The 13,932-nt window shown below is 41.7% G+C and overlaps 1 protein-coding gene across 1 annotated transcript in view; it reads right to left on the reverse strand.

The window, feature by feature from the left end:
* Positions 1–13,932, reverse strand: part of LOC132824800 (structural maintenance of chromosomes protein 1B-like) — a 172,251-nt gene that overhangs the window by 37,270 nt on the left and 121,049 nt on the right. The window contains exon 22 of the mRNA XM_060839544.1: positions 660–811. Within this exon, the coding sequence (XP_060695527.1) occupies positions 660–811 (152 nt within the window). The remainder of the gene's footprint in view (positions 1–659; positions 812–13,932) is intronic.

Consider the following 13,932-nt stretch of genomic DNA (forward strand, 5'->3'; position numbering starts at 1 on the left):
TGTCCGGACTTGTCCTACCTGCCTAGCTCCTTTTCCACCTATCCACTCCACCCTCTCCTCCCTGACCTATCACCTTCATCCCCTCCCCCACTCACCCATTGTACTCTATGCTACTTTCTCCCATCCCCACCCTCCTCTAGCTTATCTCTCCACGCTTCAGGCTCACTGCCTTTATTTCTGATGAAGGGCTTTTGCCCGAAACGTCGATTTCGCTGCACTTTGAATGCTGCCTGAACTGCTGTGCTCTTCCAGCACTTTTGTGAAGTATACCTTCTGAAAGTCCAAATACTACACATTTATTAAATCCTTTCTATCCATTCGGGTTAAGACTTCCTCGAAAGACTCTAATAAATTAGTCAGACATGATTTTCCTTCCATGAAGCCATATCGACTCTGCTTTTCACTATTGACAGTGTTGAGTAAAACGCACTGTTATATTCAAAGGGACGTTAGATAATCATATGCTATATGAAGGATTACATTATATGGATAGGAGGTAGATGAACAAGAATATATGCATCAAAAATCAGCATGGACTTTGGATTGAATACGGTTCTTTCTGTAACTATCAATATTTTGGAAATTCACTGACCTAACTACAAATGATGATGAGATAACGTTGCTTTAAATTACAAATAAATTAGACAATCTTCATTTACCTGTGAATAGCAAAAAGCAATGCTAATGCTGCCACTGACTTTTCTCCTCCTGACAAGTTATCCATAGGCATGAACCGTTTCCCTGGAGCCACACAGTTGTAACCAATACCATTCAAGTAAGGTTCTTCTGAGTTTTCTGGACTGAGGAATGCCTAGTAAGTAAAAGATATTTAACAGTTTTCTGCAGGCAAATTCTTAAAGGGAAACTTCTGAATTAAAAATAAAAATAACAAATGTCCAGGATTGATTTACAAATGGTTATGTTATTGAACTTACAGGATTGAGTTTTATTTCAACAATTATAGTTTGATTATAAATAATACACAAGCAAGTGAGGTATTAATATTGTATTATTTCTTTGTGGTCAACATAAGACATCACAATTTGGGCCTCTATTTATATCTGTGTTTCTGTATGCTAAGTGAAATATGACATATTACCTCAGGCCAAAGTAAGGTCATAGTTTTATGGTTTTACTAAAGAACAGATAATGTAGGACACCCACTATTATAGTTTATGACTCAATTACAAGATTATTATGGTGCCATTTTATTCTACAATAGTCAAAGTAGATGCTGTGAAAATAAGCCAGGTTTTGGAGAGTGATTTGGCACTTATCAGCTATATTCCTTTCAAAGCCTACTGCACATGTATATCATGCCATAGTTTTATGTTTTAAAATGTCTTAGCCTTTTAACTTAGGAGAAAATAATCACTTTCTACAAAATCTGTAAGAGGCATACAGAATTTGGATAAAAGCAAAATATCGCAGATGCTGGAAATCTGAAACAATAGAGAATGCTGGACAACTTCAAGGAAGAAGTAGAGAGCCTTCAGACCATCCTAATGATGATGGATGTATCGATGAATTGGACTGGATCTGAAAATTAGAAATTAAGGAACCACATCAGAAGAACTGCCAATGTAAATAGGAAGAGACTGTACAGATTGGGAAAAATGTAGTCAAAATAGGAAGGAATAAGTTCAATTGGACATAATCTAGCTGAAACAATGGATTTGCCAGGGCAGTTGTGTATGAATTTTGGGAAGGAGTTAGAAGCAGGCTGTGTGGGTCTGGGGCACCACGAGGTGGGAAGCTGTTGGCGGCGGGGGTATCTCGGGAGAAGATGAGGTCCAGAGAAGTTATATGTTTGGCTCATGATCGATTTGGGGAGGGGGTAGAAGAGAGAAAGGGAGAAGTTCTCAGAGGTGGCACTCAGCCTTTGCCAGGTCTAGGTCTGCACACCAGACAACAACTGCACCACCCTTCTCAGCAGGTTTGATACTAAGTTCAGGGTTGCACCTGAGGGAATGCAGTGTACCAAGTTAAGAAGGAGACAGAATTTAGAATTTGGAGTAAGGGCAGGAAAGTGAACATGAGGAATGTTAGACTAGCCATGGCTTAGTCCTATTTTTTGTGGTCTGTGATTAGTTTTGTAGTTATTTTGACCCTTTGTATCATATTTGAAGTGTATAGTTAGCTGAAGCAACTTGTTATTTTATATTTGAATTAACTTAGTAGAGAATCCAGCAGGGACTACTAAATCACAAATTAACAAAAGATTTCAAACTAAAATATATTTATAGGCTCTTGAACTCCCCAGAACATCGAGAGAAATTGATTAGAGATTTGGGGTGAGATTATAGTGCACACCCTATTACCTCAAGCAGACACAAAAATTGAAGTGGCTGGTTAGCTGTCTATCCTCTGGTTTTCCTTTGCAGTCACAATATTTATATGGTGCATCCAGTTAAATTTCTGGTCAATAGTAATCCTCCCCAGGTTGCTGACAGTGGGAGATTCAGCGATTGTAAAGCTATTGAATATTAAATTCTTTCTTGTTGGTAATGATCATTGTCTGACACTTGTTACTTGCCACTTTTCAATCCAAACCTGGATATTTTCCAGATATTGCTGCATTTGGTCATGGGCTGCTTCAGTCAAAAGTGGGGCTGAAATTGTGCAATCATCAATGATCTAATGATGGAGGAAAGGTCATTGATGAAGCAGTGAAAGATGGCTGGGCCAAGGACAATGCCTTGAGGAACTCTTGGAGATGTTCTGGAGCTGAGACAACTGACCTCCAACAACATGGGGCTGAGATGATTGAACTCCAACAACCACAACCATCTTCCTTTGTGACAGGTATGAATCCAATCAGCAAAGCAATTACCAATGATTCTAGTTTAGTTAGACTCCTTGGTGCCACAATCAATCAGAAGTGGCCTTGATGTCAAGGACATCTCACTTCTGAAATTTAGCTCAGTTGTCCACGTTTGAATCAAAGCTGTAATTAATCCAGGAGCTGAGTAGTCCTGGCAGAACTCGACTTTCTCATTGATGTTCAGTTTATTGCTAAGCAAATTCTATTTGATAGCACTGTCGATGATATCTTCTGTCACTTTAGTTAATCAAATTTAGAAAAGGCAATATTTGACCTGGTTGGATTTGTCCAGCTTTTTGTACACAAAACTTGCAGGGTAACCCCCTCCTGACTGTACATTAATTTTCCACCATCTCTTCTGGATCTGTCACTGCTGGGAAAGTCCAAACCCACAGATGGTATTAGAGGCTTTGTTAGGTATAATTCCTAGAGTATGACTGACAGGGCTATTGTTTCACTAGTCTGTGAGACAGATCTTCTAATTTTGGCACGAGCTCCAGATGTTGGTAAGGGGTCTTTGTAAGGTAAACAGATTTGTTATTTATCTTTTCCGGTACCTTAGTGGATGCCAGTTTTCATTCCTTTATGAGACTTTTTACAGATTTATACAACTGAACAGCTTGCTAGGCCATTTGTACACCATGTAAGGACAGCAGCCTTCCTTCCGCTTTAATGCACCATATGTGTTTTTATACCAATGATCATTATTAGACTTCTAATCTCAAAATCTGCCATGGCGGAGATTTAAACCTGATCCCCATTTCGTTATCTGGGTCTCTGGATTACAAATGCTAATACTATTTAACCATTGCCTCCCTCAATTTACAAATGAAATGAAAGAGAATCATGAAATCCCTACAGTGTGAGAACAGGCCCTTCGACCCAACAAGTCCACACCGACCCTCCGAAGAGTAACCCATCCAGACCCATTCTCCTACTCTATTATCCTACATTTACTCCTGACTAAGGCACCTAACTTACTCATCCCTGAAAACTATGGGCAATTTCACATGGCCAATTCACCTAAATTGCACATCTTTGGACTGCGGGAGGAAACCGGAGCATCCAGAGGAAATCCACACAGACATGGGATAACGTGCAAACTCTACACAGACAGTCATCCAAGGCTGGAATCAAACCCGGGACCCTCCCACTGTGAGGCAGCAGTACTAACCACTGAGCCACCATGCCGCCCAAGGAAATCTTTGTGACTCTTGAAGCACCAACTCACACTTGCAGCCCCAACCATTCAAAACCCCAGGCCACTCAAGATGCTGAATCTTTTCAGTGGGTAGTCAAGGTCAGCAGTACTTCCTGAAGAAATCACAGGACCCTTGCATCCAATTTTCCACACTGCATGGATAGAAAATGTGCCTGGGTGGATCTGTAAATTTCCACCAGTTGCTCCCTGCGTTGACTGTAAAATCAGTCCTAATACAGCCACATGGGAAATCAAATATTGGCTCAAAATAGCAATAGCAAAAATCTCAAAAGGAAAACGACAGGCCGTTCTGCTATAATGCACGTTTCATCAGCACGAGTTGGCTATTATGCATTTGATGGATTGTGGATGCTGTTTGGATAATGCAAACTTTCTACTGAACTGGTATTGCGATTTTCTATTAGCGATCTTGTGCAGTGCGATTTTCTATAGCCCAAGGTTGCAGAAGTACACAACCTTCATGCTATAGCAGAATGACCTACACAAAAGGAGAATTTTGTATGCCACAATTAGAACAAATGGAACTAATGTAGATTTACTGCAGTTTTAACAGTACAGACTTGATGGGCCAAATGGCCTCTTCTGTATCGTATAATTCTGTGAACTACCTGCATGATCTTACTGAAACATTCTTCTTCTATGAAAAGACAAGCTAATTACCAGGAGTAATGCCAAAACCAGTTTAGTCTTTTCTAATATATGTCACGACAGTTCAGTTGGGTGGACAGTTCAGAAACTTACTAATGTACCTTAAACTTAAATCTTAGATAAATCACAGCTTCGTATGGGATTAGCAGCAAATCTTGGTGAAACCAGATGAAGACCAAGGCTTGGCTTTTTAATTATTATAATGACTTATTTTAAATAAAAGTATTTTTGAGAAGAAAAATTCAATTGTTGCTTTGTATGCAGTATTCAATTAATGACTTGGATATCGGAATAGAATAGAATTCCAATTTTTTTCAGTAATGTCAAACTTGAAGAAGTGCTAAACACTTGAGTCAACTACAATACCTCTGTCACCACACCTTAAGAATGTGAGGTTATCAAATTAATAATAAAAGGATGTAACTGAAGATTCTGAATCTGCATGCACATAGCATTGAAATTAAAGTGGGTAAACTGATAGTGTAGAAAGAAAAACATAAGGATGATTTAGTAGCCACTACAGAGTAATGGCAGCTGAATGACATAGCTTAAGACCTGATATTGAAGGATACATAACATTAAAAAGGACAGGAAGTTTGACAAAGGCAGAGAGGTGGCTCTACCAATTAATAATGGCATCAGCACAATAGAAAGGATGAAATATGGTCAGGAAACTGAATGTAAAAATGGTTCTGGTTGGGATGAGAAATAATAAAGGCAAGAAGTCACTTTGGGAGTGGTGTTCAGGTGCCTAATGGCAAACGCACAATAGGAAAGAGTATAATTGGTTAGGCCATTGTTGGAATATTGCGTGCAATTCTTGTCTCCTTCCTATCAGAAAGATGTTGTGAAACTTGAAAGTGTTCAGGGAAGATTTACAAGGATGTTGCCAGGAATGGAGGATTTGAGCTCTAGGAAGAGTTTGAATAGGCTGGGGCTGTTTTCCCCAGAGTATTGGAAGCTGAGAGGTGACCTTACAGAGGTTTATAAAATCATGAGGGACACGGATAGGATAAATAGACAAAGTATTTTCCCTGGGGTTGGGGAGTCCAGAACTAGAGGGCACAGGTTTAGGGTGAGATGGATAAGATATAAAAGAGACCTAAGGAGCAACGTTTTCACACAGAGGTTGATACGTGGATAGAATGAGCTGCCAGAAGAAGTGGTGGAGGCCAGTACAATTGCAACATTTAAAAGGCATCTGGATGGGTATATGAGTAGGAAGGGTTTGGAGGGGTATGGGCCAGGTGCTGGCAGATGGGATTAGATTGGGTTGGGATATCTGGTCAACATGGATGAGTTGTACCGAAGAGTCTGTTTTCATGCTGAAACATCTCTATGACTCTAAGCTTGTCAGAAGGTACAGTGATAATCATGGCAGATTTCAATCTGATGAGCAAAGGTAGCCTAGACTGTGAGCTTATAGAATGTTTTGGGATAGTTTCTTAGAACAGCATATTCTAGAGCCTAAAGCTGCAAGAAGCAGGCTAAGTGAGGTCAACATGGAAGCAATATTTCCTGTGTGGGAGGGGGAAGAGAAGGATAAATTCTTGATGTCACAAGGAATTAAGGGCTACGGGGAGAATGCGGGTAAGTGGAGTTGAAATGCCCATCAGCCATGATTGAATGGCGGAATGGACTCGATGGGCCAAATGGCCTTATTTCCACTCCTATGTCTTATGGTCTTATAAAACTCCAAGAAGTATAATGGCCAATGGGAAACAAAGCAAGTTAACATCTGTGGGGGTGGATTCAACTGAGTGAAAAATGAAAAGTCAAAACAGGACAAGAGTGTTTGGAATGGGTTAGGAATCAAACTTAAAGCACACTGTATAAATGATGACAAGAAGAAAGATCGTCAATACAGGACTGAAGCTGTTGTATCTGAATGCACAGAGCATATGAAATAAACGAGCTTGTGGTGCAGATCGAAATTGGCAGGTATGATGTGATGGGCATCACGAAGACGTGGCTGCAAGAGGATCAGGACTGGGAGCTGAATATTCAAGGATATACATCCTATCAAAAAGAAAGGCAGGGTGGGCAAAGGGGATGGGGTTGCCTTAGTATTAAATTAAATTAAATCAATAGCAAGAAATGAAGTAGGGTCAGATGATGTAGAACCTGAATGAGTTGAGCTGAGGAACTACAAAGATAAAAAGCCCATTTTGGGAGTTATGTACAGGCCTCCACACAGTGGTCAGGATTTGGGGCACAAGATACACCAAGAGACAGAAAAGGCATGTAAAAAGGCAAGGTTACAGTGATCAGGGGCATTTCAATGTGCAGGTGGACTGGGAAAATCAGGTTGGTAGTAGATCACACGTAAAGGAACTTACAGAATGTTTTTTGGAGCAGCTGGTAATGGAGCCCACTAGGGATCAAATGAAGGCTTCTGCGTGAAATGTTGACTCTCCTGTTCCTCAGATGCTGTGCTTTTCCAGCGCCACACTTTTTGACTCCCACTAAGGAACAAGCAATTTTGGATTTTGTGTTGTGCAATGAGGCAGACTTGATAACAGAGCTTAAGGTGAAGGAACTCTTTGGACACAGTGACAATAATATGATAGAATTTACTCTGCAATTTTAGAAGGAGAAGGTGGAATCAGACATAATGGTAGTACGATTGAATAAAGCCAACTGCAGAGGCATGAGGGAGGAGGTAACCAGAATTGACTGGGAGAGGAGCCTAGCAGGAAAGAAACTGTAACAGCAATGGCAGGGGTTACTGGGAGTAATTCGGGGGACACAGCAAAAATTCATCCCTAGGAAAGCAAAGCATACTAAAGGGAAGATGAGGCAATCATGATTAACAAGAGAAATCAGGAGCAGCATAAAAGCAAAAGCAACAGCAAAAAATGCAGCAATATATAGGGAAAAAAAAGAAAGGTAGAAGTGGACATTGGTCACTGGACAATGACGCTGGAGAAGTAATAATGGGGAACAAAGAAACGGCAGAGGAACTGAATAAGTACTGTGCGTCAGTCTTCACGGTAGCAGACATGAGTAATATCTCAAACGTTTAAGAGAATCGGGGCAGAGGTGAGTAGCTGACCTTGGTCTTTGGTAAGAGTTTTGAGTCCATTCTGAAGGATGAGATTTCTGAATACTTGGAACTGCATGGTAAAACAGGGCAAGGTCAGCATGGTTTCATCAAGGAGAGGTCACACCTGATAAATCTGTTAAAACGTTTTGAGGTGGTATCAAGCAGGTTAGACCAATGAGAGCCAACAAAATGTTATCTAACTTATCTGGAAGGCCTTTGACAAGGTGCCACACATGAGATTGCTGAGTAAGACCCATGGTGTTAGAGGCACGGACGGAAGATTGGCTGTCTGGCAGAAAGCTGAGTGGGTGGCCAGTGACTGGCGGTGTTCCACAAGGGTCAGTGTTGGGACCACAACTTTTCACTTTATACATTAATGATCTAGATGAAGGAACTGAGGGCATTCTGGCTAAGTTTGCAGACGATACAAAGATAGGTAGAAGGACAGGTAGTATAGAGAGGGTGGGGAGGCTACAGAAGGATTCAGATAGGTTCAGATAAGTGGGCAAAGAAGTGGCAGATGGAATACAACGTGGGAAAGTGAGGTCATGCACTTTGGTAGGAAGAACAGAGGCACAGATTATTTTATAAATTGGTGAAAAATTCAGAAATCTCAAGTACAAAGGGACCTTAGGATAGGAGGCAGTGACAAGTGGTGTTTCACGGGGCTCAGTTCTGGGAGCACAGCTTTTTACTTTATATATTAACGGTCTAGATGAGGGAACTGAGGTCATTCTGGCTAGGTTTGCAGATGATACAAAGATGGGTAAGGGGACAGGTAGCATAGAGGCAGGGAGGCTGCAGAAGGTTTCGGACAGGTTAGGAAAAGTGGCAACGTGGCAAAGTGTGTCATGCACTTTGGTAGGAAGAATAGAGGCATGAGGATAAAATTCAGTAGTCTGAAGTGCAAAGAGACTTGTGAGTTCTAGTCCAGGATTCTGTCAAGGTAAATCTGCAGGTTGAGTAAATAGTTAGGAAGGCGAATGCAATGGTGGCATTTATTTTGAGAGGACTTTAGTATAAAAGCAGGGATGTACATCCGAAGCACTACAAGGCTCTGGGTCAGACCACATTTGGAGCCCTGTCTGCAGTTTTGGGCCCCATATCTCAGGAAGGATGTACTGGCACTGGAGTGGGTTCAGAAGAGGTTCACGAGAATGGTCCCAGGAGTGAAAAGCTTAACTTATGAGGAACTTTTGAGGACCCGATGGGGTTTAGAGGGGGGATCAAATTAAAACATACGGAATGGTGAATGGCCTGGACAGAGTAGATGTTGGAAAGATATTTCCATTGGAAGAAGAGTCTAGGATCCAAGAGCATAGCCTTAGAGTAAAGGTTAGGTGTTAGGTAAAGGGGTAAATGTAGGGGAATAGGTCTGGGAGGGTTGCGCTTCAGTGGGTCGGTGAAGGGCCTGTTTCGACACTAAGTAATCGAATCTAATCTAATTTTGTTAAAGGAAAGTTTCACTTGAGCCAGTAATTAGGAAGGCAAATACATTGTTTCTATTTATTTCAACAGGACTAGAATAGAAAGACACGGATGTACTTCTGAGGCTTTATGAAGCTCTGGCTAGATCACATTTAGAATATTTGAGGATATGGACCTCTAGGAGGTAGGACAAAATGGATAAAGGAGCTGCACAAAATGGCTTCTGCACTGGTAAACTAAATTGCAAAAACAGCTACAGACAAAATGGTTGATCATGTGTGACTACTTATATAGTTACTATGTGTAGCTAATGCCTAAAGCTATATAAATAACTAACTACTAAAACCACCAGCAAGCTGCGAGATGAAGAAATACTAACTACATTTGCAAGCTGCAACTTCGTAGAGGAAATACTAATCACATTTTGCAAGCTGTGAAAATGTGACATAAGCCATTACAACTTAATCAATATCATTGGTTCCAGTTGCTCCCCATGAAGTATTATAATTTATTGATTGGTTGTTACTTTGCGATCATGCTCCATGTCTGATGATGATTAATGTATATAAACCTTATGCAAGCTCATAAGGCACAGTGCAGGTTAATAAACGTTTTGCTGTATTTACATGGGTCCATATAATATTTTGGAAAATCACAGAATCACAAAATTCCTTCAGTATGGTAACAGGCCATTAGAAACAACAAGTCCACACCGACCTGCCAAAGAGTAACCAGAGACCCATTCTCCTCCCCTATTACTCTAATTTTATCCCTGACTAATGCACCTAACATACACATTACTGAACACTACGGGCAATTTAACATGGCCAATTAACATAATTTGCACATTCTTTGGATTGTGGCAAGAAACGGAGTACCCGGAGGAAACCAATGTAGATACGGGGAGAACGTGCAAACTCTACAGAGTCACTCAAGGTGGGAATCAACCCAGAGTCCCTGGTGCTGAGAGGCAGCAGTGCTAACCATTGAGCCGCCATGCCGCCTCTTTATTTAGATAATCTCTTCATAACAACTTTTACAAGCCCATTCCTTAAAAACACCAATTTTTGTTGTCCAAGTACACCTATATTTATATTTATGCTGACTGTTTAGCAAGGTTAGATCTCATGGAATATAGGGAGAACTAGCTACTTGAATACAGAATGGCTAGAATGTAGAAGAATGTAGAATGTAGAAAACAGAGGGTGGTGGTGGAGGGTTGCTTTTCAGACTGGAGGCCTGTGACAAGTGGAGTGCTACAAGAATTGGTACTGGGTCCACTTTGTCATTTACATAAATGATTTGAATGTGAACGTAAAGGGTATATTAATAAGCTTGCAGATGATAGCAAAATTGGAGGTGTAGTGGACAGCATCAAACATTACTTCAGAGTACAACAGGATCTTGATTAGATCAGCCAATGGGCTGAGAATTGGCAGATGTAATTTAGATAAATGTGGGGTGTTGCATTTTGGAAAGGCAAATCAAGGCAGGGCATATACACTTATTGATAAGGTCCTGGGGAGTGTTGTTGAACAAAGAGACCTTGGAGTGCAGGTTCATTGCTTCTTGAAAGTGGAGGCACAGGTAAGTAGGATAGTGAAGAAGGCTTTTGGTATGATTTCCTTTATTAGTCAGAGTATTGAATACACGAGTTGGGAGGTCATATTGCAGCTATACAGGACATCGGTTAGGCCACTTTTGGAATATTGTGTGCAATTCTGATCTCCTTCCAATCGGAAGAATGTTGTGAAACTTCAAAGGGTTCAGAAAAGATGTACAAGAATGTTGCCAGGGTTGGAGGATTTGAGCTATAGGGAGAGGCTGAATAGGCTGGGGCTGTTTTCCCTGCATTATCGGAGGCTGAGGGGTGACCTTATAGAGGTTTATAAAGTCATGAGTGGAACGGATAGGATAAATAGACAAAGTCTTTTCCCTGGGGTCAGGGAGTCCAGAACTAGAGGGCATAGGTTTAGGGTAAGAGGGGAAAAATCTTGAAGGGTCCTGGGGACAACCTTTTCATGTAGAGGGTGGTTTGTGGATGAGTATATGAATAGGAAGGGCTTGGAGGGATATGGGATGGGTGCTGGCAAGTGGGACTAGATTAAGTGGGGATATCTGATCATCAGGGACAAGTTGGACCAAAAGGTCTATTTCTGTGCTGTACATCTCTGACTCTGTGAACCTGGAAGAGCATGACCCTCTAATTTGATTTTAGAAATATACGATTTCAACATAATTTCTTTGTTCCAAAAACATTTTATTCATAAATTGTTCTGGGGACTGATACGTAGTTTGATAGAGAAGTAAAAATCACCGGGGCAACACAGTGGCTCAGAGGTTAGCACTGTTGCCTCACAGTGCCAGGGACCTGGGTTCGATTCTGGCCTCAGGTGACTGTCTGCACATTCTCCCTATGTCTGCATGGGTTTCCTCCCACAGACCAAAGATGTGCAGGTCAGGTGAACTGGCCATAGTGTTAGGTGCATTAGTCAGGGATAAATGTAGGGAAATGAGTCTGGGTGGGTTACTCTTGGAGGGTTGGTGTGGACTTGTTGGGCCGAAGGGCCTGTAGGGAACCTAATCTAATCTGGTTTGGCAATCTCTGACTGCCTAATTTCAAGATTTTTATATTTTACTGTGTTTTCTTGTAGTGAAATAATTTGTAATAGCTCAAATATGTTGGACACTCATTATTACAGAAACTGGAGTCAGATTCCAGAATTGAGATAAAAAATTAAAGATATGATTCTTATGGTCCTTTTTATCATACTTTTGTTTTTGTGAAAAAAACTAACACTATCACACATTAGACCTGAGCCAGTCATGATCTAATTCACTGGCAAAATAGACTTGTGAATGGCCAAATCCTGTTTCTAATCTACAACTGCTGGATAAGTAAGCTTGGCACATCCTTACTGGATTTGAACATTTAAAAAGTGAGCATGATGCAAACTGCTCCAACAGGTTCTTCTGTATTGTTCAAGGCAGATGCCATCTTGCACTGCCAGAACTCTTAAGGTTCTGTGATAGTTCTAGAAGGCGTCACCTGGTTGACAGTATTATAAGAATAAGAGTGGGCCATTTAGCCCATCAAGCATTCCTGGCTATTCAATATGATCATCTAATTGAACACTTCAATACTATTTATTCATATCACCTCCATGTCCCTGTTCACCACACTGGTAATCAGAACTCCAACATTGCACATCTTGAATATATTTAAAGACTGAGCCACAAACATCCGTGGTAAAAAATTCCAAAGGTAACAACACTGAGTAAAACAATTCCTCCTCATCTCACACCGAAGTTGCATCCCTCTTAATTTTAAATTGTGCCTCTTTAATCTAGGCTCCTCAACAAAAGGAAATACCTTACCTGCATCTGGCTTGTCACTTGTTTATCCCTGTAAGTATTTTGTACGTTTCAATGAGATTACCTTTTATAATTTGAAACACAAGAAAATGCAGGACCAAGAGTGTGGTGCTGAAAAACACAGCAGCTCAGGTAGCATCTCAGGAGCAGAAGAATTGACATTTCGGGAATAAGCCCTTCATCAGCACCACACTCTCTACTGTGATCTCCAGCATCTGGAGACCTCACTTTCTCCTAGAATACAGGACTAGACTGCCAGTTTCTCTTCATGGGACAGTTCAGCCATCCTGGGAACAAGTCTGATAAACCTCTAAGACCAAAACTACATGCAATACTCCTCGTACAGTCTAAGCAAGCTCCTAGACAACTGAAAATGCAGTGCTCCATTCCCTCCATACCAATCCCATTTCACCATCAAACTGGCTGACAATGACGGGACTGTGATAATCTGGAGGACAGACCTCTTTGTCGCAGAAGCCAAACGCCAGCCCCCATTACACCATGTCCAATCTCCCCCTTGACCACGACCCCACCATGGCCCATCAGGCCACTGTCACTCACACTATCCACGATCACCTCCAGTGATCTCCCATCTACCACCTCAAACCTCAGACCCCAAGCCCCGCACTGCCCGGTTCCACCTGCTCCCCAAGATCCATAAGCCCAACTACCCTGACCAACCAATTATCTCTGCATATTCCTGCCTCACCGAACACACTTCTTCCTACCTCAACTCCATTCTCTCCCCCTTAGTCCAGGCACTTTCTACCTCCATCCGGGACACCAACCAGGCCCTCCACATCTTCGAAACATTCCAGTTCCCTGGCCCCCAGTGCTTCGCCTTCACTAAGGATGTGCAGTCCATATACTCATCCATTCCCTGGAAGGATAGCCTACAAGCCCTCAGTTTCTTCCTCTCCAACAGATTCCATGTTTCAATGATTCCATCCAGTGCCCCTCCACCAATACCCTCCTCCGCCTTGCCAAATTAGTCCTCACCCTCAATAACTTTTCCTTCAACATTTCTCACTTCCTCCAAATCCAAGGGGTGGCCATGGGCCCTAGCCATGCCTGCCTCTTTGTCAGCCACACTGAACAGTCCCTCTTCAGTACATGCATAGGTACTGTTCCCTAATTCTTCTGCTGTTACATCGATGACTGCATTGGTGCTGCAGTTCACTGACTTTGCCACAATTTCCAACGTGCCCTTAAGTTCGCTGGGTCTATCTCGGACAACTCCCTCCCCTTCCTTGATCTCTCAATTTCTATCTCCGGCGACGGTTTACAGACTGACATTTACTGCAAATCCAAAGACTCCCATGACTACATGGATTACACCACCTCCCACTCCGATTCCTGCAAAACCTCCATCACATTTTCCCAATTCCT

The sequence above is a fragment of the Hemiscyllium ocellatum genome, chromosome 19 (assembly GCF_020745735.1).
Source record: "Hemiscyllium ocellatum isolate sHemOce1 chromosome 19, sHemOce1.pat.X.cur, whole genome shotgun sequence".
Classification (NCBI taxonomy): domain Eukaryota; kingdom Metazoa; phylum Chordata; class Chondrichthyes; order Orectolobiformes; family Hemiscylliidae; genus Hemiscyllium; species Hemiscyllium ocellatum.